The sequence below is a fragment of the Dama dama genome, chromosome 4 (genome assembly GCF_033118175.1).
Source record: "Dama dama isolate Ldn47 chromosome 4, ASM3311817v1, whole genome shotgun sequence".
Classification (NCBI taxonomy): domain Eukaryota; kingdom Metazoa; phylum Chordata; class Mammalia; order Artiodactyla; family Cervidae; genus Dama; species Dama dama.
Genome location: NC_083684.1, coordinates 13,578,513 through 13,603,342, shown reverse-complemented (window position 1 = coordinate 13,603,342; position 24,830 = coordinate 13,578,513). Strand labels below are relative to the sequence as shown.

General features: G+C 44.1%; 1 protein-coding gene across 1 annotated transcript in view; it reads left to right on the top strand.

The window, feature by feature from the left end:
* The window catches only part of CDYL2 (chromodomain Y like 2), a 158,451-nt gene that overhangs the window by 84,929 nt on the left and 48,692 nt on the right, over positions 1-24,830 (top strand). Inside the window, exon 2 of the mRNA XM_061138084.1 lies at positions 17,340-17,928. Within this exon, the coding sequence (XP_060994067.1) occupies positions 17,340-17,928 (589 nt within the window). The remainder of the gene's footprint in view (positions 1-17,339; positions 17,929-24,830) is intronic.

Here is a 24,830-nt window from a genome sequence, read left to right as displayed (position 1 = left end):
ACCCCATGGACTGTAGCCCACCAGGCTCCTCTGTCCATGGGGTTCTCCAGGCCAGAATCCTGGAGTGGGTAGCCATTCCCTTCTCCAGGGGATCTTTCCAACTCAGAGATTGAACCTGGGTCTCCTGCTTCGCAGGGAGATTCCTTACCATCTGAGCCACCAGGGAAGTCCTTAAATGTTGGGGATATGTAGTCTGCCAGGCTCCTCTGTCCATGGACTTCTCCATGCAAAAATACTGGAGTGGGTACCCTCCTCCAGGGTATCTTCCTGACCTGGGGATCGAACCTGGGACCTCCGGGATTGTTGGCAGATTCTTTACCATCTGAGCCATCAGGCAGCTCTAAATGTTTATCTGAGGGTCTCTGTGTGTCCACTCTTTCATTCCTATTGTAGGTTACTTTTTTTTGCTGTTATGTCTGGCTAGAAGTTTATCAATTTTATCATTCTCTAAAAGAATGAGCTTTTGATTTTATTGATACTGTCTGTGATGTTACTGTTTTTAATTTCCTTTATTTGTATTCCTACCTTTATTATTATTACTTTTCCTTATGTTAGCTTTGAGTTTAATTTGCTCTTCTTTCTAGTTTCTTAAGGTGTAAGCTTAGGTTATTTATTTTAGGTCTTTGTTTTCTGCTTATAACAGCTTGTGATGGTATAAATTGCCTTTTGAACACTATTTTACCTGCTTCCTACAAATTTTGATACGTTGCATTAATTTCATGTTTATTTAATTTGCAATATTTTATAACTTCTCTTGAGACTTATTTAACCCATGAAATAATTTAGAAGTGGGTGCTTTAATTTCCAAATATTAGGGGTGAGATTTTCCAGATATATTTTAGTTAATTTGTGGTTTAATTTTGTTATGAGGACATAGTTTGCATGGTTTTCATTCTTTTGAACTTTTTAAGGTTTGCTTTATGGCCTAAAGTATGGTAAATGTTCCACGTGCCCTTGAAAGAAATGTATATTTTGTGTGAGTTTTTTTTTAATAAATGTCAGTTAAGTCAAAGTGATTCATAGTGTTTTTAAGGAATTTGGTATCCATATTGATTTCATCTTTTCTTATTCTGTTAATTACTGAGAGCAGTATTGAAGTCTCCAACTATAATAGTGTATTTGTCTAATTCTTCCAGTTTTCTGTTTTTTGCTTTGCATATTTGTAACTGTTGTTAAGTGTATAAATCTTTTGTATTGTTGTATATTCTTGGAGAATTGACTCTTATGTGATGTTCCTGTTTGTCTCTAGTAATATTCTTTGTTTGGAACTCTACTTGTTTGATATTATATAACTCTCAAGCCTTGTTAATTCATAATATATATTCTTATCATTTTCATACATTCTTATCATTCTTATCAATATATATCTTATCATCTTTTAATCTAAAGACATAGATTAAAAGTAGATTACTTAGAAACAACATATAGTGGAGTCTCACTTTTTAAAATCAAATTCAATATTGTCTTTTAATTTGATGTTTATGCCCTTTGCATTGATGTCATTACTTATATAACTATTAAAATATTGTTATTTTATGTTCACCTAATCCATTGTTTCACTTTTCTGCCTTCTTTTGGGTTAAAATTTTCAAAAAAGTTTTAGCATTTGTCATGATTCTTTTTATCTCTGTAATTATTTATCAGTTAAGTTCAGTCACTCAGTTGTGTCCTACTCTTTGCGACCCCATGGACTGCAACACGCTAGGCCTCCCTGTCCATCACCAGCTCCAGGAGTTTACTCAAACTCATGTCCATTGAGTTGGTGATGCCATGTAACCATCTCATCCTCTGTCATCCCCTTTTTCTCCTGCCTTCAATCTTTCCCAGCATCAAGGTCTTTTCCAATGAGTTAGTTCTTTGCATCAGGTGGCCAAAGTATTGGAGTTTCAGCTTCAGCATCAGTCCTTCCAATGAATATTCAGGACTGATTTCCTTTAGGATGAATTGCAGTCCAAGGGACTCTCAAGAGTCTTCTCCCACACCACAGTTCAAAAGCATCAATTCTTTGGCAATTATTCATATTTTGTTTATTTATAAAACTAATTGCATTAAAGTTTGCATTACATGTCTTTACTCAGTTTACTTTTATATAACTTATACTGCTTCATTGCACTTTAATGACTGCAATCATTAAGATATTCTTAATTTCCTTCTACCTTTGTCCTATCGTTGTCATACATATTACTTGTACATATGCCATGAACACACAATGCATTGCTGCTCTTTTTACTTGAGATAGTCATTTAACTTTAGAGCAATTCAAGGTAAGGAATTTATTTTCATGTATCCTATTTCCAGGGCTCTGTATTCCTTTATGTAGATCCAAGTTTCTGTCTAGTTATTATATTCCTTCTATCTGAGAAATTCCTTTAACATTTTTTGTAGAATAGGTCTGCTGGAGATTAATTCCCTTAGTTTTTTTCTGGATAAATTCTTCCTTTTTCATCTTTGAAAGATACTTTGGCTGGGTATCAAGTTCTTGATTGACTGTCTTTTTTCTTTCATCACCTTTAAGATGTTATTTTACTGTGCTGTCATGCATGGTTTTTGATAAGAAGTCTGAAATGGCTCAGATGGTAAAGAATTTGCCTGCAATGCAGGAGACCCAGGTTTGATCCTGGGTTGGGAAGATTTCCTGGAGAAGGAAATGCAACCTAGTCCAGTATTCTGGAAAGTCCCAGGGACAAAGGAGCCTGGTGGGCTACAGTCCATGGGGTCACAAAGAGTCGGACATACTTAACTTTTACTTTTCTTTACTGTAATGCTTATTTTTGTTCCTTGGTATGAAATATGTCTCTTTTGTACTGATTGCAAGACTTTCTGATTGCATTTTTTTTGCAGTTTCAATATGATACAAGTTGGCATATTGCCTTGTATTATATTGTTTTCTTTTGGGTATGGAGGGGGTAGTATTTATGGCGCTCAGTGTTTTCTGAACTGTTGGATTAGTGGTTTGATACTCTCATCAAGTTTGAAAAACTTTGGCTCTTCATTTTTCAAATATTTCTTCTGCCTATTTACCCTTCCTTTTCCTCTGGGATTCTCCTGACATGTGTGTCAGACTATTTTATATCATCTATAGCACTCCCTCCAGTATACTTGGCTGGAGAGTCCCATGGATGGAGGAGCCTGGTGGGCTACAGTCCACAGGGTCGCAAAGAGTCAGACACGACTGAGCGACTTCACTTTCACTTTTACTTTCATAGCTCTTAGATGCCCTGTTTTTTCCCCTACTTTTTTCCTTTGTGTTCTAATTTGGTTAATTTCTATTGACCCACCTTCAAGTTTTCTGCTTTCCTCCCTCAGCTATGTTAAATCTATTGATCAGTCTATCTGATCTCTTATTATTTTGTTGATTTCTAGCACTTTGCTTGATTATGTCTTGTAATTTCCTTCTCTCCACTGAGTTTTTTTCTCTGATCTTGCATTGTTCATCTTTTCCATTAGAGCTGGTGTCTAGTGGCATCACTTGAGGTGAATCAAATTCAGTCTCTTTCTACAAACACCTGAGATTTGGGGCTAAGTTGTTTTTCCCTCAATATCTGTTCTGTGGTGAGTTCTAGGCAAGTTATGAACATGGGTTTGTCTGGATTTTTGTTGTTCTTCTTGTTGAAAAGCAGTGAGCTGGAATTTCCTTATGGAACTCCCATTATGTATGCATGTTGTTACTCTTAATTATGTTCCACAGGCTTCTTGGGCTGTGTTTATTTTCCTTTATTTTTTTTCATTTGTGCTCAACCTGGACAGTTTAAATTAAATTATCTTTAAATTTGCCAACTATTTCTTCTGCTTGTACACATTCTCTACTGAAACTCTCTAATGAATTTTTCATTAATGTTATTGTGCTTTTTGTCTCCCAGATTTCTTAGGTTGTTTTTTTTTTATAAGTTTTGTGTCTTTTTTTATTTTTCTATTTGTTGAGCCATTGCTGTCCTGGCTTAGTTTAACTCTTTGTCCATAGTTTTCTCTACCTCTTTGAGCCTACTTAAGACTGTTGATGCAAAGTCTTTGTCTGGTGATTCCAATATCTTTCCTTCCTTAGGGAAAATTTCTGTTAATTTAGTTTGTGAATGGTCATATTTCTTGTTTCTTTGAATGTTTCATAATTTTTGTTGAAGAATAGACAGTTTGAGTATTATAATGTGGTAACTCTGGAAATTAGGCTTTCCTCACTTCTAAGGATTTGTTTTGTTGCTCATTGTGGACTATTGCTATTTGTTTAGAGGCTTTTCTAAACAGTTTTTATAAAGTCTGTATTCTTCGTCATGGATGATCTATGAAATCTCTGTTCCTTTAGCATGTGTTAAGCTAGTTGTGACAGATATCCTTGGTTGCCAGGAGAAGTAAATAAATAATAGAAATAAAAGAAGAAGAGAGGAATTGAGGGAGGGAGGGAGGGAAGAAGGAAGAAAGGAAGCTTCAGATTGGCTCTGTATTGGGACATATTTTCAATGCTTAGCCAGGCCACTTACAACTCTGCCTTAGTCTTCACTTCCTGCATGCATGAAACCTAGAGATTAGCCAGAGGTGAAAGTTTGAGGGCCATCCGCGGTCTTTTCTGAGCATGCATCCTGCCTTGGGAATGTGTGTAGCTTTCTAAATTTCTTGGTACAGTCAGGGTTTTCTGAGTGCCTTAACTCCCCAAGAAAACTCTCCATCTTTTCTTCCCAGGATTTTGTACTTTGTTGTTTTTCTCAACTGTACTCTTTTGCCCCAGTTGGTAGCAGATTATGCAGTTGTTTACGTTGTTTTGAAAGAATTAGTCTGCATAAATGTTTTACCAACCTGAGTAAGTTTCAAGCAAAATAAAAACAAGTGCTTATGTCAGTTCTTCACGTAGCCCCTAGACAGGTTAGAACAAACACAACTCTCTGAAGAAAATGTTTGCTCTGCTCCTTCCGGAACCAAGGACCATGGTTCTATATTGGGAATGTGCGCTGCTTTATTCAAGACTGCTGCTGAGCTGGGGAATGGGTGGGGCAAGGGTAAGTGAAAAAATGACAAAAAAAACTTTCCTACTATTTTTGAGTTGGGTTTTTCTTGATTCAGCATTCAGTTTGGTTGTTACAAACCTTGTTTTCCAGAATTCTAAAAAGACTGATTCTGATGGTTTGCTTGATTTTTCAGTGTTTCTGTGGAGAAACAAGCCCTCAGGGCTGCCTCCTCTTCCATTTTTTGCTCTTTATTTTAAGAATCAGTTTCTGAATGTCAATGAGTGCAGCTTTTGTACATTTTCTGGTTTATTAATTTCTACTTTGATATTTATTCCTTTCTCTTTCTTCCCAGGAGAGTTTGTTTTCTTCCACTGATTACTCAGTGTGGATGTTCAACTCCTTTCTGCTGCCCAACTGTTGATTATGTGCGTCCTCAAATTTTTTTTTTAATTGTAACTGTAGTTATTTTCTTAGTTCTTTATTTGATGGTTACTTAGGGCCATTATTTCATTTATAAGTGGTTGGGACTTATTTTTAAAATGTGTTATCTAGTATATTAGCATTTTGTGTATTTAGAGATCATAGTTCATAAAATACCTTCTTTTTTGACCTTCATTAGAGGATTTTTCCTCTGATATTTTAGTATTTAATTGATTTTGATGTGTTCTAAGGATGATTTTCTTGAAATTTTGTCAAGTTTATTTTGTTTAGAAATTACGCAAAGTTTGTGTTCATTCAAATACATGCAATATTTACTTGATCAACCATCATATTTATACATCAGATTCTTTATGTCCATATTTTTCATCTGCAGCCTGAAAGTGTTAAGTTTTTCAGTTCAAATTATTTCTACCAGTTTTCTGTTGAATTTTTTTTTTTTCAACGTGTATTCAGTTCAGTTTTTTTTTTTTATTTTTATTTTTTAAATGTTGAAGCCATTTATTTTTAAAAGTTACTTTTGGATCTGCTATTTGACACAGAAAAATTCATGACTATTATGTATTTATTATTTTTTAATTAAAAAAATCTTCCTTCCTATTTAATGCATTTTTGCTCCTCACATTTTACTTTTGATATTCTTTACAAAATTTGATCTTGCCTGATATATTTTTATTTCTTTTAACTTTTATCTGTAAGTGAATTAGTGTATATAATGAGTACTTGAAATTATTAGGATTTCACTAGTTTAGGGATAGGCTACCCACTCCAGTATTCTTGGGCTTCACTGGTGGCTCAGACGGCAAAGAATCCACCTGCAATGCGGGAGACCTGGGTTGGATCCCTGGGTTGGGAAGATCCCCTGGAGAAGGGAATGGCTACCCACTCCAGTACTCTTTCCTGGAGAGTCCCCATGGGCAGAAGAGCCAGGAGGGCTGCAGTCCGTGGGGTCGCAGAGTCGGACGTGACAGCGACCAAGCGCAGCTCAGCGGTGTTTTCCCCGAGTGCCTTTTTCTGCTTCAGGACCCAGTCCGGGACACCGCACTGCACTCGCCGCTCCTCTTCCTCAGTCACCTCCGGTCTATGGCCATGCTTTGGTCTTTTTGTATTCTGTAACCTTGACACTTTTCCAGGGTGCTGCTCAAGTATGTTGTAGAGTTAGTTCCTTCAGGTTGGATTTGTCAGGTTGGATGTTTAATCAATAGGGTATGGGTTTTGGGGGATTATACCACAGAGCATAAAGTGCCCTTCTCAGTGAATCAGATCAGACTGCATATGACTGCAACACGATTTATCACAGGTGATATAACCTTGGTCACTGATATGGGCCAGGTTTCTGCACTGTATAGTTACTCTTTTTTTCTTTGCATACTTTTTTTTTTTTTAGAAAGGGATCTTTAAGTTCAGTTACTCAAGGGGAGAGGAATTAAACTTCACCTCCTAAAGGGAGGGGTTTTAATTGGAGGGCATCTGTTAAAACTGCTGTGGTAGTTGGGGGAAATCTTTTCAGGCTATGCAGATATCCTGTTTCTCTTTAAGATTTTACCCACTAATTTTATCATCCATCTGTGGATCTTGTTTGTAGCAATTATTACTGTGGTGCTGTAATGGTGATTTTTCCATTTCCCTTATTCTTTTTACATTTATTATGTCAAATTGTTCTATGAGGAATATTTGTCTCTTATCCTACATCTGTTTGTTTCAGAATCCGCAAACACTTTGTGCAGTGGCCCAGAGAGCAATGATTTTAGTCTTTGTGGGCCATGCAGTTTCTGTCACACAACTAACTGCTCATGTAGCATGAAGCAGCCATAGTTAGTACCTAAGTGAGTGGGTGTGATATGTCCTAATGAATCTTTATTCTTAGAAACAGACCCTGAACCAGATTTGGCCTGCAGACCAATTCTGATAATTGATTCATTTATCTATATCAGGTGACCTCATGGATATTTATTTTGTTCTTTTAGGTTATGAATGTAGTGCTACCACTATTTGCTTTTCTCAGATTGTTCCAGCCACTGGGCACTCTTTCATTTTCAGTTGGCTTCTTTGGCATTTCCTCATCAATTGGGGTTTATTGATTGATTAAACACTATCGTATTTTCTGGCATTACCAGATCCTCCAGCCTCTTTTTTTAAAAAATGGTTTATTTTTTATTTTGTGCCCTAAAGAACAAAATGTCTTCTTCCTTCCTTTTCAGCTGAAGGTCCACTTGACTGGTGTTAGACTTCTTAAGTTCACATTATTTATGTTTTCAACTTATGTACCAATTTGGATGGGGGAAGGCTGGGGTGTGAGGTGGGGAGTTTAATTTTTTGAAATCAGGAAAGTTGGCAAGAATAGAAATTAAGTTGATTTATTCTCAACCTTTGCTTCCCCCCAAAGAGATCTTTTTTTTTACATGCAGAGTCAAGATACAGAGATCTCTCTTGTTATTCCTTCGTCGTGTTCTTGTCTTATTTTGATTTTCTCTTTGCCAGGCTTACATTTCTTGGATCTCTGTTAACCCTCCTATGTGTCTACTCTCATTTTCCTCAATGTTTTCTTTAAAAACCTCTGTGTCCTTTTCTTCTGCATTCTTGGAGAGTGTTTCAAGTATGTTGTCTACATCACTGATTTGATTTTCTGCTTGTTGGCTCTGTCCTTTCCTGGTTCCAGTGGGAATTTTATTTCTTTGCTGGCATTTTTTTCCTTTGGCTTCCTTACATTCTTTCTTATGTAAATGAGTCTTCTTTCAATTCAATTCCCTTCTCAACCTATTGATTTCATCATCATCATTTATCTTTTTTCCTGTTTCCTCACTCAAAAAGGAGGTCATATTTTCTAGTCTTTGAAATCATAACACAAATGCTATCCAAAAATATACAGTAGTACTTCTAGTGAAATGTTACTGAGAATTTTTAGTTATGATCATGTTCTGGTATGTTTTAGAAGTTTTTATAAATACATTATTAGGAAATAATGGTCAAGGAGGACATTCATAGATTTTAAGCGAAGGAAGGTCTTTGAGAAAGGAAACCTGACTGAGAATTTTTAGTTATGATCGTGTTCTGGTATGTTTTAGAAGTTTTTATAAATACATTATTAGGAAATAATGGTCAAGGAGGACATTCATAGATTTTTGAGGGAAGGAAGGTCTTTGAGAAAGGAAACCTGTCATGCAGCATTTAAAGAGAACATGATTATATATGCTTTGAACTGTCTACTATGTGCTACGAAAAGCGACTAAAAGAAAAAGATTTTATAAAATGTCTTAAAACTTAAAAAACCGTCACTTGGAAGTTTATAGTCTTGTGTTCCTTGAATGCTAGGAGAGCCCCAACTCACTGATTTTTGTCATTAGTCGTGATGTTTATAATAGTTTTCTGTGGGATAAAGGAGTTACTAAGTCTACTGTTCTGTCAGAACATCTGTTTAACAGCTGATTGAAAGTCAACAGGAATTTCAGTTCACCATCGTTGCTAAGGGATAGTTCCTTACTTATCAAACATAAACTGGTCATACAACCCTCTTATAGCTTAGAAATGGAGAAGGAAATGGCAACTCACTCCAGTATTCTTACCTGGAGAATCCTGTGGCCAGAGGAGCCTGGTGGGCTGCTGTCCATAGGCCACACAGAGTCGGACACGACTGAAGTGACTTAGCATGCATGCATGCATAAATACGTTACCGGTTTTGTCTGTGTGCTCTCGATCACAGAGGAGTCCCTGGTTTAGTGTTTTCCAACAGAGTGGGTGTGGGAATTCCTCTTGGTCCTCCCCTCACTTAGATGCTGTTGAGTCCCCCATTCTGACCCTCACCCAGAAGCCAGCTTGAACTGTGTGGCTCTGAGCCGAATTTCTGCCTCCGTTTCCTTAGTGTCGTTCAGCTGCAGGACATGCCGCCTGTTCGTCCTGCCTTATTCTCTGATGAGACAATCTGAAGCAACCACAGTCGTCTAAGCCTGACACAGTCACACCTAGTTGTTTCCAGAACTCACTCCATCTTAATTCTTCCTGAGGACTCCGTGTGTGCTTGCGTGCTCAGTCCCTTCAGCCATGACCAGCTCTTTGTGACCCTGTAGACTGTAGCCCACCAGGCTCCTCTGTCCGTGGGATTCTCCAGGCATGAATACTGGAGTGGGTTGCCATGCCCTTCTCCAGGGGATCTTTCTGACCCAGGGATCAAACCTGGGCCTCCTGCATTGCAGGCAGATTCTTTACCGCTGGTCCACCAGGGAAACCCGAGGACTTCATCCCCTATGCCAGATGATGGGAGCCTGTGCCGTTCTACCTCCAAGGAAGTTGTCCCAGGATGCTGAAAGGGTGCAGGTAGACAGGCCCTCGTGGTTGTGGGGTCTGAGGTCCAGGATTCTGGAAATGTCCAGGGATGGCAGCTCTGGTGCATATGTGGGCAGAGAGCCCAAGTGGACATCACCCTCCTTTATTCCTTTTTGGCCTGGCTCTTTGCATTTGGAGGTTAAGATGTACTAGTAACCCACAGTTTCTTAATCCAGCCCCGTCTGGTGTGAGGGGCATTCCTTTAGGAGTCTGGAAAATCTGATCCTGTATTCCTGAGCCGTTGTCATTTTACGTAGTCTTTTGGTTTGGTGGGAAGCTGGGAGAGGGAAGATGACTGATAATTGTTCCGTTTCCCTTTGAACTGATGGAGCATGGGAGCAGGGAGGGAGGGAGTTCCACACGGCGTGAGTCAAACTCAGGAGGCCACTGTTCTTTATTGATGTACAGTTGATTTACACTGTTCTGTTAGTTTCAGGCATGCAGCAAGCTGATTCACTCATACGTATATATCTATTCTCTTTCAGATTCTTTTCCATTGTAGGTTATTATGAGATATTAAATGTAGTTTCTTGTGCTATACAGTAGGACCTTGTTGTTCATCTGTTTTATTTATAGTAGTGTGTATCTGCTAATTCCAAACTCTGAATTTATCCCTCCTCCCCACCTTTCCCCTTAGGTAACCATAAATTTGTTTTTTTTTATGTTTGTGAGTCTGTTTTTGTTTTGTAAATAAGTTAATTTTTATTATTAATTTTAGATTCCACATACAATTGATATCATATGGTATTTGTCTTGGTGTGACTTTCTTCTCTTAGGGTGATAATCTCAGCATCCATCCAGGTTGCTGCAAATGGCATTCTTTCTTTTTTTTTTGTGGCTGAGTAATATTCCATTGTGTGTGTGTGTCTCCATCTGCTTTATCCATTCATCTGTTGATGGGCATTTGTTTCCATGTCTTGGCTATTGTAAACAGTGCAGCCATGAATACGTGGTGCCTGTATCTTTTCAAATTCGAGTTCTCTTTCGAAGGCCACTTTTAAGCCCTATAAAGATGCTGTGAGTTTTCTGGGACCTGGCAGGTGTTGAGGAGCATCCGAAGCTACAGATACACCATCAGCCTCAGTCAGGTTGGGCTCGCTGAGTAAGGCTGGGGAGTGGATATGGTGTCTTCGTTGAAAGCATGGGGTCTGGAGCTCAGATGTTCTGGACCAAGTCTTAGCTGTCCACTGCTTGACAGAGGTGGGGTATTGGTCAAAGTCTTTAACCTCTGGGTGCCTCAGCTTTGCCTTCTATAAGAAAGAGGATAAAGTTACCTACCTCGTTTGGCTATTTTGAAGATTAAATGAGTTAATATATGTAATGTTAACCTACCGTACAGCGATCATGTATGACAGTGGCTGGCGCTTGGTCAGTGCTGAGTGAATGTTAGGTGAGGCTGCTGTTATCTCGTCCCCCTGCCAGTGGGCAGCCGAGGAGGCTGTCCTGCTGCCCGGAGAGGCCTCTCAGTGTCCAGATTTTCTCCGTCTCTGAAGGTCCCGTTCCTTCTCAGAGGAACCTCCCTGCCCATGCGGTTTGAAGTAGCCATTCTTTGTCACAGCCCCTTTCTCTTCACCATCAGAGCACTTTTCGTAGTTATCACCCCCTGAGACTCTGTGCTGCCCTGCTGAAGCGCTTTGTTTCCCGCGGCCTGTGGGCACCGTCCTGGCATCTGCGGGTTCACCGTGGCCTGCGGTGCCTTGTGTGTGGGCTCATTAGGGTGTCGGGTGAACATCATGAAGCTGTCTTCCTCCTCAGCGCCTGTTTCTTTGCTTTGCTGGTCCACATGGTTGGCAACTTGCTTGATTGGTTCCAGTGGCTTCCCACTGGTGTAGCCAGTGGCCAAGAACTCCTGCCGAGGAGTCAGACGAGCTATTGTTCCAGTCTTGGCTGACTGCCTGCTGACTGTGTGATGGAGGGAACGTTATCTACCTTCTTTGAGCCTCGGCCTCCTCGGCTGTCAGTGGTGGGAATGCTCCTCAGGGGAAAGCTCGGGTGGAAAGATGAAATCTAATGCCTTATAAGTTCTAAGTACAGTTCCCAGCATGTTCACTTAGCATGTACCACTGAAGGTGACTGGCATCATCCTGTTCCTAATGACACAGCCGTCCACTTGTCATTGCAGCGCTGGTAATAACTGCCTCAAAATTTCCCTGCCCCCACCCACAGTAGAATACCATCTGTATCAGCTGGGATCACAGAGGGGCAATGTTAATTAATGATTTGGTTGAACTCCAAGGAATCGTTCAGGGCCTCAGATTGTTTACCTTTGAAAAGAGAGGGTGGCAGGTGTGTGGGCATGCACTTTTTTAATAGCGTTCGTGCATTTGTGGGTAGGGCTTCCCCTGCGGCTCAGCTGATAAAGAATCTGCCTGCAATGTGGGAGACCTGGGTTCGATGCCTGGATTAGGAAGATCCCCTGGAGAAGGGAAAGGCTACTCACTCCAGTATTCTGGCCTGGAGAATTTCATGGACTGTATAGTCCATGGGGTCACAAAGAGTCGGATACAACTGAGTGACTTTCACATGCATTCATAGGTAACTGGTTAAGGGAACTGACAATTGTGTGTCCGTTTAGAAGGTGAGCTTCAGGTAGTGCAGGAGGGCTGTGCAGTTAGGGTGGGGATTCAGGAGCAGAGCTGCCATCACCTGGGGGCCCAGGTCTCTGTTTTCAACAGATGCAAGTAACTCCTGCAGCTCAATTCCAGAAAAATAAATGACCCAATCAAAAAATGGGCCAAAGAACTAAACAGACATTTCTCCAAAGAAGACATACAGATGGCTAACAAACACATGAAAAGATGCTCAACATCACTCATTATCAGAGAAATGCAAATCAAAACCACAATGAGGTACCATTACACGCCAGTCAGGATGGCTGCTATCCAAAAGTCTACAAGCAATAAATGCTGGAGAGGGTGTGGAGAAAAGGGAACCCTCTTACACTGTTGGTGGGAATGCAAACTAGTACATCCGCTATGGAGAACAGTGTGGAGATTCCTTAAAAAACTGGAAATAGAACTGCCATATGACCCAGCAATCCCACTTCTGGGCATACACACCGAGGAAACCAGATCTGAAAGAAACACGTGCACCCCAATGTTCATCGCAGCACTGTTTATAATAGCCAGGACATGGAAGCAACCTAGATGCCCATCAATCAGCAGACGAATGGATAAGGAAGCTGTGGTACATATACACCATGGAATATTACTCAGCCATTAAAAAGAATTATTTGAATCAGTTCTAATGAGATGGATGAAACTGGAGCCCATTATACAGAGTGAAGTAAGCCAGAAAGATAAAGACCAATACAGTACACTAACACATATATATGGAATTTAGAAAGATGGTACCAATAACCCTATATGCAAAACAGAAAAAGAGACACAAATGTACAGAACAGACTTTTGGACTCTGTGGGAGAAGGCGAGGGTGGGATGTTATGAGAGAATAGCACTGAAACACGTATACTATCAAGGGTGAAACAGATCACCAGCCCAGGTGGGATGCATGAGACAAGTGCTCAGGCCTGGTGCACTGGGAAGACCCAGAGGGATCGGGTGGGGAGGGAGGCAGAAGCGGGGATTGGCGTGGGGAATAGATGTAAATCCATGGCTGATTCATGTCAATGTATGCCAAAAACCACTACAGTATTGTAAAGTAAATTAGCCTCCAACTAATAAAAATAAATGGGAAAAAAGAAGATTAATGAACAACAACAACAACAACAAAAAAAAAACAGGTGCAAGGAGTCAGGGACAGTGGAGGAGGCTGGGGGAGCTTCAGGGAAAGAGAGATTTTCCAAAGAGAATGTTGCAGTCATTTAACACTCAAGTCCTAAATAATGTGAGCTTTTGTTATCCACAGAACAGATTAGCTTTCTGGTTCTATTTGAGGCTTTCCTGAGAAGAAGAGGAAAAAAGGGTCAGAAAACCTGTATGGGGATGTAAAGAAGGAGATTAGGTCCCAGGATATGGTACATTCAAAGTCTCAGGGGGTGTCTGGGGGCCAGATTTCCTCTGAGTGCCTCATGGGTGTCTTGGTCTTTCAGAAAAAGCAGTTGCTTTTCTAAACCTGAAAAAAAAACTGTTTTTGTTTTTTTTTTTACAAAGTGTGTAAACTGTAGAAGAAAAAAATGTATATAAAAGAACTCTCGTCACCTGAAGTTTTATACTTCTCAGAGCGGTTCCACTCGTCTTGTAGTGCTTTGTGATTGATGTTCAAGACACTTTACTTTCTCATCACACCTCATTCCTTTTAATTCTCCCGACAACCTTGCGAGAAGCTCTTATTATTATTATTACTCTCTCTGTTTAACGGATGGGGACAGGGAGGCACAGAGAGGTTAGGTGACCTGCCCAGGGTCACGTTTATACAAAGTGGAAGAGCCAGTAGTTTTTCTCCTGTGTGTCAGGCTAGTAATGATCCTGTTAATACTGCTCATTGTTGGTATTGGGTTAATTTAAGTAGAAATGACTGTCAAGTCACCCAGTAGCTTTCTGGATAGGACCAGAGGTGGAAGCAGTGGCCTTTCTGTCACCCATAAAGCCAACTATGACTGAATCCTCCAGTAACCAGTAACCAAGAGGGAAGAAAACCAGCTGCTCTCTCAGTGTGGCCCCAAGTAGCCGTGTAGACACCGCACCCTTGCTGACCAAAGGCTTCTTGAGCCGCCCTCCTCACACGGCATCTCCCCCACTCAGAAGGACTTACCTAAGTAGGTGGACTCTCCTAGGGAGGAGCTGAATGCCCTCAGGATGTCTGTTCTGCTGGGTGGGGACACATTGTCTTCAGCTACTACCCAGGTTTGCATTCACAGGAGGATATGCAAGGTGAAGTGACCTTTACCCTGGAATGCTAAACACCTTATTTGTATATTCTCCACAGTTGCCCTAGGTGGTAGGTGCTGTTATTTCCCTCTTGCTAGGCAAGTCATCTGAGGCCTAAAGAGATTTAGTAACTTGATCAAGAACACACAACTCCTTAGAAGATTTAAACTAGATAGTCTTGCTCCATAGCCTGCATTAAATACTATACTAAGCTCATTTGATGAGTGTGAGCCATCCATTCATTCACCCATTTATTTCTGAACTCATCTCTCTACCTGCCCTTTCACCCATCCCCCATCCGTCTAGTCATTTGTCCATTTATATATCTTTCCATCACCTACCCATCTCACTATTCGCCCATCTGTTTATCTATCCATCCATCCATCCCATTTTCCACCCATATGTTCATTCATCCATTCAACCATCTATCCATCCACCCATCCACCTACCTACCAACCTTTGTATTGGTTGTTTGTCTAGCATGGTTTTTCTGCTTCATCTTGGGGAAGAAGTTTCTCTATCCTGGGGGCCAAGCACATGCTTTCTGAAGCTGGAGACCTCCATGCCCACACAAATGCCTTAACTCATAGCCCTTAGACATATCTGGGCTTCCTCCTGACACTCCTAGTCTGGCCTTCTCCAGAATGCTGCTATTTCCCGCAGTGCCATTCTGCTTGTGCACTTTCCTCCCTCTGTAAACTTGCAGAGGGTTTCCCCTTCAAAGTCCTACAAATGTGCAAAGCTTCAGGCTCCTCCACAAACACTCCCAACTTTCTGCAACATTATCACAAATGATTACCCAGCTAGCCCCATTCCTTGACTCAGAGATTGAAAGTTTGATTAGTTTGGCATGATTTTACTTTTTCAAGCTATTATAGAGTTTGTGTGATACTTCTAAAAATTATATAATCAATTCAAAACAGATGTTCACAAAGCATTTTAGAAGGAAACAAATTTTAATAGAAATAGGCCAATTTGATTTGAGATGAATCAATTAAGGAAACAATTTAAATTGTCTATGAAGAAGCAGTATTATAAAGAGGCAATATGGTCTAGCTATTAAGATATTTATTAAATGCAAAGCAATGAAAGTCGTTTAATTATTTTGCATAGCTTCTGTTATACCCAGATATTGAAAGACAATCTCACTTTTCAGAAATGTTCACTTCTTATTATGGAAAAAAACATAAAAGTTCTAATATGCAAACAAAAACAGTTGAAAATGAATCCACATTTACCTATTACCCATCTTTAACAGTTACCAGCTCTAAGTGTAACCACTTTTCCCCTCTCATATTGTTGGGTTTTTTTTCTATGAGTTTCGAGAGCATATCCCTCACTTATTACTTTCATTGGGTCGAAGTTCCATTCTAGAAAATTACGTTGACATTGAAATATAATAAACATTTGAATGTAATAGTTTACTTTTCCTTTGAAATTTAGCTCTTTTTTGGTAGAGCAATGGAAATTTTCTTTTCTTCTTTTTTTTTTTAGTTAAAAAGTTTCAAACCTATAGTAAAGTTGAGAGAATAATAAATAAACCCTCGTATACCCTTCACCTCATTCACCAGTTATTAGCCTTGGGACTGGCATTTTCTAAGTGTGTTTTCCCATGATAGTACTTGAAGACAGGAGAGATTCTCTTACCTTTGGAGGGTACGTAGATGATAGTACATGGCTTGAAAACCAGATCTCTGTTCACATCCTACCTCCACCATCCCTAGCCCTGCATTGTAGGCCAGTTGCCTCGTACTTAATTCCTCATCTATCAAATGGAGCAGTCATAATGCACATTCTGAGGGGTTATGCCAGGTACATAATGTCACCCTGCTTGGCAGTTGCACCTGTTATCTTGCAGCTCGGGGAGCCAACTAGGGGGACATTGAGCGTCACCGATTCCAGGCAGTTTTGGTCAATGTGGAAGATTTTTATAGTTGAGAGATTTGGTATTGCCTAGTGAATAAGAAAATAAATCTGGGCTGAGAGTGGTTCATGTCCCAGTTCTGCTCTTATCAGCTTGGAACTTAGTTGACTGACTTAATCTCTCAGCCCCATTTTCCTCTCTGTAAAGTGGGGATAGGAGGAATACCTACAACATTGGGTTACTGTCCGGAGAAATGAAATGAAAGCGCCCATGCCCAACAGTTAGTAGCGTCTGCCTCACACATGCCCAGCTAACATTACTAATCATTAGTATTATGATAAGCAAGGACACATTAGCAGACTGGGTGGAAAACTCACACCAAATCGGTCTTTAAAAGTCTGATTCCACTTTTGTGTCACGAAAAGAATAATGACCTTCTGTGAATGCTCACAATACAATTTTGAGCTAGGGTAAGCCTTGGGGACTTCCCCGGGTGGTCCAGTGGTTAAGACTTTGCCTTCCAATTCAGGGGGTGCAGGTTCGATCCCTGCCTGGGAGTTGAGATCCCACATGTCCCAGGGCCAAAAAAACCCAAAACATAAAACAGAAGCAATATTGTAACAAATTCAATGAAAATTTTTTAAATGGTCCACACCCAATTTTTAAAAAAGAAGAAGAGTAAGCCTTGGACGGACAGGTAGAAGCAACCAGCCAGGCGTGGTGTCATGCAATTGTCATGGGAAACAACCGCTCTGTGCCTTTGGTTCCTTTCAGCGATCTCCTAAAATAAACCAGCCTTCTTGAAGGCTCCTGGGAGGGTTAGCGTCCTGCCTCCTGGCGCCCCTAGCCAGGATGGACACCTCTATCCTTATGTTGTTCTTGTGACCTGGCGATGGTTTGATTTTTTTTTTTTTCCTTCTCTCTCTCTTTCCTGATTCTCCTCCCACTTCCCAGGTCGAAAGGATTGTAGACAAGAGGAAGAACAAAAAGGGGAAATGGGAGTACCTGATCAGGTGGAAAGGCTACGGGAGCACGGAGGACACTTGGGAGCCCGAGCACCACCTGCTCCACTGTGAGGAGTTCATCGATGAGTTCAACGGGCTGCACCTGGCCAAGGACAAGAGGCTCAAGTCGGGGAAGCAGTCCGGCGCCGGCAAGCTCCTGCGGGACGGCCGAGGACCCTCGGTCGAGAAGCTCCCCCACAGGCCCTCGGATGCTGGCAAGAGCAAAGGGACTTCCCACAAACGGAAGCGGATCAACCCTTCCCTGTCCAAGCCCAAGAAGGGCTATTCGGCCAAGCCCCCCGCGGGCGGGGACCGGGCCGCCAAGACGGTGTCTTACAGGACTACCCCCAGTGGCCTGCAAATCATGCCGCTGAAAAAGGCGCAGAACGGCATGGAGAATGGGGACGCCAGCTCCGAGAAGGACGAGAGGCCCTTTGGAGACGGGTCCCACCAGCCTGACCTGGATCTGAACGACGTGGGCGAGCAGGACCTGGGCGACTGTGATGGGAGCCCTGCGGCGCTGGCGGAAAATGGGCTGGGTACGTGGCTGCTCCTTTTCTCAGATGGGGCTTTGCGGGCAGCCTGGGGAGACACAGGACCCCTGCCCTGGCTCTCTCACCTGGGGCCCTGCGGGCTCAATCCCTTGCCCACACTGGTCTCCGACGCCTATGTAGGTGGGGGAGGCCAAGCCACTGACGCTCTTATCAAGGCCGGTCCCAGGTCCAGCATCCCCGGCTGCCCTCGGGGATACCCGAGGCCACGGTAACCGCTCTGGAGGCCCTGCCCTGAGGGCAGCTCAGAGTCCTTAACCCCTAGAACCTGAGATTCATGTCCCCGGAGGCCAGTGTCTCTCTGGGGCTCACACACCTTCCAGGGCCCTTGCTTTCAATCTTGTCATGAACCCAGCGTCATAGCCCAGAGAGGTGTGTCTGGGCCGGGGTCTCCTTCTCAGAACCAGTTTGGACTTGGGATTCCCCAAACTGGCCCTTACACTGGAACTTCCTGCCCCCCAACTCTCGCTAACATGCATGATCAGCCCCCCTATCTGCATTGGGTCCCAGAGGCTGCCTGGACCCCACCCTCGGCTCCTTCTATTTCTTTGTGCCTTCTTGTCCCCTCTTACAAGTCGCCCAGGAGAGACGCTGGAATCCCCCCTCCCTCTGACCAAGGCCCCACAGGCACAATTGGGGAAAGAGGAGATGGTGACCCAGGTATTTCAAGCTCTCGAGTCTGACATTCCCTCAGTAGTCAGATGGTTTCCTGACTGAGGCCTCAGTGGCCAGGTCTTCCAGGTGAGCTGTCTACACCTGTTACCTACCTTCCTTCTTTTCTCAGATACCCGTGTGTCCATGTGGTGAATTTTTCTCTTTAGCCGCCAGTACTCCAAGCCTTGGGACGTCAGGAAATCCCTGCACGGGTGTGGACAACCCGCGCCCAACACAGTAGGGCCCTCCGATGCCCGGGGTGGAACCAGAGTGCGTGTGGGCATAGGGTGTCAGGAGGCAGGTGGGGCGGGCTGGGAGAGTTCCCGGAAGGATGGGGTGACAAGGCACGAGATGGGCATAGTGATGTCAGAGTTCAGGGCGCTCAGGGTGTGCCCGGCTGGGGAGAGCATCCTCAGGGAACTCTCCCCGGGGAGGGGGGAATCCGAGCAATCCCAGCTTCCGAGGTCCCTTTTTCTCCAGAGAGAGGAATTTCACCCAAACAGGATTGATTTAGCAGTCTCTGCCCCAGATTGACTCACGTTTCCGTCTGGGGATCCCTGATGCTGACATGACTCTGCCTGCTAGCATATGGAAAAGCTGTTTGTTTTAAAAAATCCATCTCTCCGGGAGGAGTGGGCTCGTGTGAACGAGGCCTGGCACAAACACCGGTGTTTGACGTTCCCGTGACAGTCGCCAGCAGCGGAGGGATTCCCCGTCTCGGGCAGGGGAGCTTGGGCGGCTCCTCGGATGGAGGCCCAGGGGCTTGGCGGTGGCTGCCGGCGCCCTGGCTGGTAGCAGCACCCCCCGCCCCCGCCGCCCTGCTCAGGAGGGGCAGCTCTGAGAGCGGGGTTGGGGGGGCAGCGTCAGGGAGGGCCGTGTGCTGACTCCGGCCGCCAGACCGCAGGGTGGAGGGAAGCTAGGCCTGTTGGGGTTGTGATGAAGGCTTCCTTCTCCTTCAGCACCGCCTTCCAGAGGCGGCGTGGCTGCCAGCGGTGTGTACTCCGTCCTCGGGTCTGGTCGATACCACCTGATTCAGGATGGGGCCCGGTACCCCGCCACCGGGGGGAGCCAGAGGAGGACAGGCCTGCCGGCCTTACTGGTGGCCTTGTTGATGCTGAGTGCCTCTCCGGACCTTTCTTGTTTCTGATCTCTGCTTGGCCTTATTTATTCCCAGTGTTGAACATTCTGTACTCCACTCGGGCCCACGCCTGCACAGAGAGGAGGAAGTCACTTGCCTTTCTCTTGTTTGGTTCTGAGTGTTCCCAAAGGGTCCTTTGGCTTAATCACATCCTATATTGGTGTCCTTCAGGTTTTCATAAGGCTAAGGCGGTGGTCCTCAAATTCATGTGTGTAAGATTCCCTGGCACTTTGTTAAAAGGCAGGTCCCTTAGAGTCAGATTTCCTAAGTCTGGGGTGGAGCCCAGAAGGTGGTTCTTTAACAAGCACCTCCTGGTGGCTCTCCTGCATTTTGGGGGCCTGCTCTGTGGCAAAATGCGGTGGCAGTTACGATTCACATCAGCTGTCAATTTAAACCAATGCAGTACTTTTTTTCTGTTCTTCGCAAGAGTTGGTCACTATGCTAGGTGCTTGGAGGTAAGGAATAAAAACATAGGTGAGGACTGTGCCTTTTGAAACTTAGAGCCTGCTCTCCAGTAAGTTGAAACTGGATGTCTCTAAGTCGTTGTTGAGAAGACTCCTAAGGCTGATGCACTGGTAGGAATAGCACATTTCTTACATGGATGGTGTGCCTTTCTGTACCTGGGTTGACATCTTCTGTGGTGAGTGGGGTGATAAATGCCCAAGCCCTGGTCAGCCTTTAACACTCTAGTTAGAGATAGCATCATATCCAGGTCTTGGAGTAACTCGGGAGAGGAAAAGACTGAGAATCCTTGCCAGAGAGAGAGAGAGAAAATGCGAGGTTTGGAGTTCTTGGAGAAGACCCGAGACAGGAGGCTGTGTGGTTCCAGAACTTTCCAGCCAGGGGTCAGAAGTATAGTCAAGCAAAGCGTGATCCCACTTACGTTTTCAGCTGGAGGGATGCCTTGGTGCAGCCAGTGTTGATGCCCACGTGGACCCTGAATGTTCTTCTGCCCCCTCTGCCCCAGTCCCGCCTTCTCTGACCACCTCCACCACTGACCCAGGACCCCAGGGACACAAAGGGGAGGCAGCAGGGTTTTCAGCACAGAGGGGCCTCATATTTGCCTGGCAGAAGATGGGGAGATCCTGGCCACGCTTTCTCAGCATTTGTTTTGGGGGAGGGCTGTTGCTTTTTATATGATTTCAACTTCTCTTTGGTGAATTAAGGTTCTGCATACAGAAAATCAACTTATGTAACACGTTACTCATTTACTGCTGACTTCCCCGATCTGAGCTGTGGGAACAAGTGCTAAATTGGGGCTCCAGCGGGTGGTGCTTTGGTCTCAGACAGCGTTTTTCCCCAGCAATGTTTGTGAAGTACATGCAGGGGCCCAGGACAGCTTTTGCTTCTGGTTCTTTTCCCGTAATGACAAATGGCTCTGTGGTTCAGATACCATCTGCCTCAGTGTCCCTTCGGGAGCTTGTTAAAAATGGTCTCTATGCCCATCAATGAATCTCAGGGGGCGGAGTGTGGATTGTGCCTTTTAAATGCTGAATTTCCACAGCCATAGTGTATACAGCAGTTCTCATGGAAGCATTTGGTTGTAGTGATGACTGGTTCATAGTCCACGTCCTTTGTTGGTAGATCCAGAATTACTCCTTGAATTTTAAGCTTGTAAGTAGGAATGTGATTTAGTTTTTTAAAGGTTTAAAACCTGAAATAACTTCTCCTTCTTGCTCATACACTCTCTACCAGGCATCTCTCTCTTTCTTTTTCTCTCTCTTTTTTCCTAAAACAAACCTATTTCATCCATACAGAAAAGCTGTTAGATTAGTGAACTCCCCCTGTAGTCTGGTCCAGAATTGGTTAGCACAGTTTCATCAAAATAAGCCAAAGCATCAATTGTGTCTGATTCTCTGAGACCCCATGGACTGTAGCCTACCAGGCTCCTCCTCCTTGCCAGGCTTTTCCAGGCAGGAATACTGGAGTGGGTAGCAATCCCCTTCTCCAGGGGATCTTCCTGACCCAGGATTGAACCCCAGTCTCCTGCATTGCAGGCAGATTCTTTACCACCTAAGCCACCAGGGAAGCCCAAAGCATTAATACTTGACCGGTTCAGATGAACCTTTAACCTGTGGACATGTCCCTGACTCAGAGCCAACTCTGAGCCCCAAGCACAACACACAGATGCCCAGTGTTCCCCGAATTTCAGTGAAGCCAATGAGTTTCCGCTGTCGACGCTGCCCCGTGGCCCCGTGTTCATGTTCCTCTGACTTTGGGGATCACCGTCCTCGCGTCCGGATGACTGTCTTATTCTGTAGCACAGGCTCTGCATCCCAGACGCTGCCTGATTCAGTGTTTTCAGAACTTTCCCATCACTGAATGAGTCATCCCACACAAACGCACAACATTTGCTGTCTCTTCTCCATTGATCTTGTAAAATTATCTCAGCTTTCACTTCTATCATGTTTGTTTATCTGTCCCTACTCACTCTCTCACCATGATTATCGTCTTTCCTTTTATTGATCCTCGTGGAGTAACTGTGCTTTAAAAGCACTTCAGAACGAAATACGAACAGGGGAAATGCCCGATGACTTTCAAGAACCTTGGGTTCTCAGATGTGGAGCCGGCATCAGAATCCACTGAAGGGTGTGTTAGAACACAATTAAGGTGCCTACCCCTACTGCCTTAGCCGCTGTGGCAGACAGCCTGAGACTCTGCATTTCTAGAAAGTTCCCAGATGCCGCGGCTGGCTCAGGGACCCTGCTTTCAGAACCACTGGTCTGGGTGGGTAAGCACAGAGATGGCTGGGAATGCCAGCTGGTGGTACCGGGGAGAGCTGAAGCACTTTTGCTCTGGACCTTGAGTTTGCCTTCATGAGAATTCATAAGGTGAAAGTTTGTGAAACAAAGTTGTTAAGTCGAAAGGCTTATTGTGTGGGAACTTCCCTGTCAGGCCTTGGAGTGTACGAAGTCCTTTCTGTGGTCCTCACAGCAGCCCTAAGCGGCAGCTGTTGTTATTCTACCCGTTTTTCAGAGGAGGAGACTGAGGTTACAAGTGCTCAGGTTGGCACTAGGAGAGAAATCCAAGCAGGCCGACTCCAGAGCTAGTCCCTAGATCATCGCTTAACTGGCTCCCAGGCAGTACAAGGCAGTTCCTGATGGCTGATAAAAATATTCCCTGAATGGGGGGCCCTGGAATGTTGGTAGGGCAGAAGCCACTTGGACTCATCCTTGTTGCTTATTGATGGATGGATGTAATCCTTCTAAGCCCAAGAAACTGAGGTTAACTATGTGCCATTCAATTAGAAGGGCTTCCCTGGTAGTTCAGCTGTGAAGAGTCCACCGGCCAATACCTGAGACGTGGGTTTGATCGCTGAGTTGGGAAGATCCGCTGGAGAAGGAAATGGCAACCCACCCCAGTGTTCTTGCCTGAGAAAGCCATAGACAGAGGAGCCTGATGGGCTACAGTGCATGGGGTCACAAAGAATCAGACACGATTTAGTGGCTAAAGGACAACAGCAGCAACAACTTTCCATTTCAAACCCGGGAGTAAGTGGTTAATTTCTTAAAAAAGATACAGCTTAAGCAAACAGGCTCACAGATGACTAGAAAACCTGAATAAGGGCAATGACTTTTAAATTCCAGTATTAAAGCAGTCGTTCCACGTCCCTCACAAAAAGAGAGAAGGCACACAGGACTCGGGTGGCTTTGCAGGCAAGCCTACCCAATATTCTAGAACAGAAGCATCTCTCTCATACCCGAATGGTTGCAGAGAAAACAGAAGAAGAGGAAATACTCCAGCTCTTTTGATGAGGCCGGCATAACCTGGATTTCCAAACCAGACAAGGAAGGGAGGAACAAGGACAGTTAGAGGCCAGTTTCACTTAAGGATATAATGATAAAAGTCCTGAATAATGCCCCCCATCCTAGGCTTGGTACGGTTCCCTCATACTTCCTCAAAATTGTGACTGTTCCAGAAAGTCCTCACTCCATGCCCTGAACTCGACCCCAGTTCATGACCTTTAGAATCACCACTGCTTCTGGAGGTGCCCAGCTTGTCCCCGGAAGAGGTCCCGAGTGTCAGAGGCAGTGGCCCCGAGCCATCTCAGTGAATCACAGGAAGTCCGAAGAGGGTGTCCTACACACGGGCCTCTTGTGAAGGCAGGTATCCATTTTCCTGGGCACAGCTGTTCCTTTAACACACTACAGACATCCACTCCCAGGCCAACAGACTTCGACTTTGACTAGCCTTGTTGTTTTCACAAGAGTGGGTCATTTTCCAGACGTATAGCAGCCACCAAAGCCTAAGGGGTTCCTACATTTTGTCTTTCAAAGCGTGGCAAGTGAGCGACTTGTGCGAATGAATGAACTTAAAACCCTTTTATGGGTAATGTGTGCAGACCCGTCCAACTTGGCCACTGCCTCTGAGTGGAAAGTGCCTGACTGTGATGGAAAATCTGACTGTCAGCTTGACCCATGGCAGATCCAAGGGGGAAATTGACTCTCCCGGTTGGCTCCCCAATCCCGGATTTGATTTTGGCATCCAGAGGAGACCGATGGAATCTTGACCACTGTCAAGACTTGGAAATCGACTAATCACTTTCACTGCCAGCTCAGATACTGTTTTCCTCTCTCAACCACCTCAAAAAAAAGTCCTTAGGAATTGTTTCCAAGTCCTATTTACCAGTGGTGAACCAAAGAGGGTGGGGTGGGGAGTGGAAGTCCCCCGCCGCTCCTCCAGGCACAAGCTGTGAGGGGTACCTTGTCTGCAAAGGGTCTCAAAACGGTGATAAAATTCGGTTTGCAGATGTTGGTGAAAAGCTAGTTCCCCCCCCCCTCCCCCACTGGGTGGACCCCCAGGGACCAGGGCTCCAGCTCCACCCATCCCCCAACTGGCCCTACAAAGACCATCCTGATGATGCAGTGCAGGGCTCTGCAGTAGTAGAAGCCTCACCGTTTGTGTTTGATGAGTGTCATTTAATCCCCTCATTGGCTCCCTGACTTAGCAACTGGACAACATAGCAACATAACAAGCTTAGCTATGATCAGCCTTGCTTATAGATGGGGAAACTGAGGCTCGGAGGGGTGGAGGCCCGGAGTGCCAGGGGGAGGGGCTGGGTGGGGCCTTAGCGCCACGTCTGGCAATGCTGAAGCCC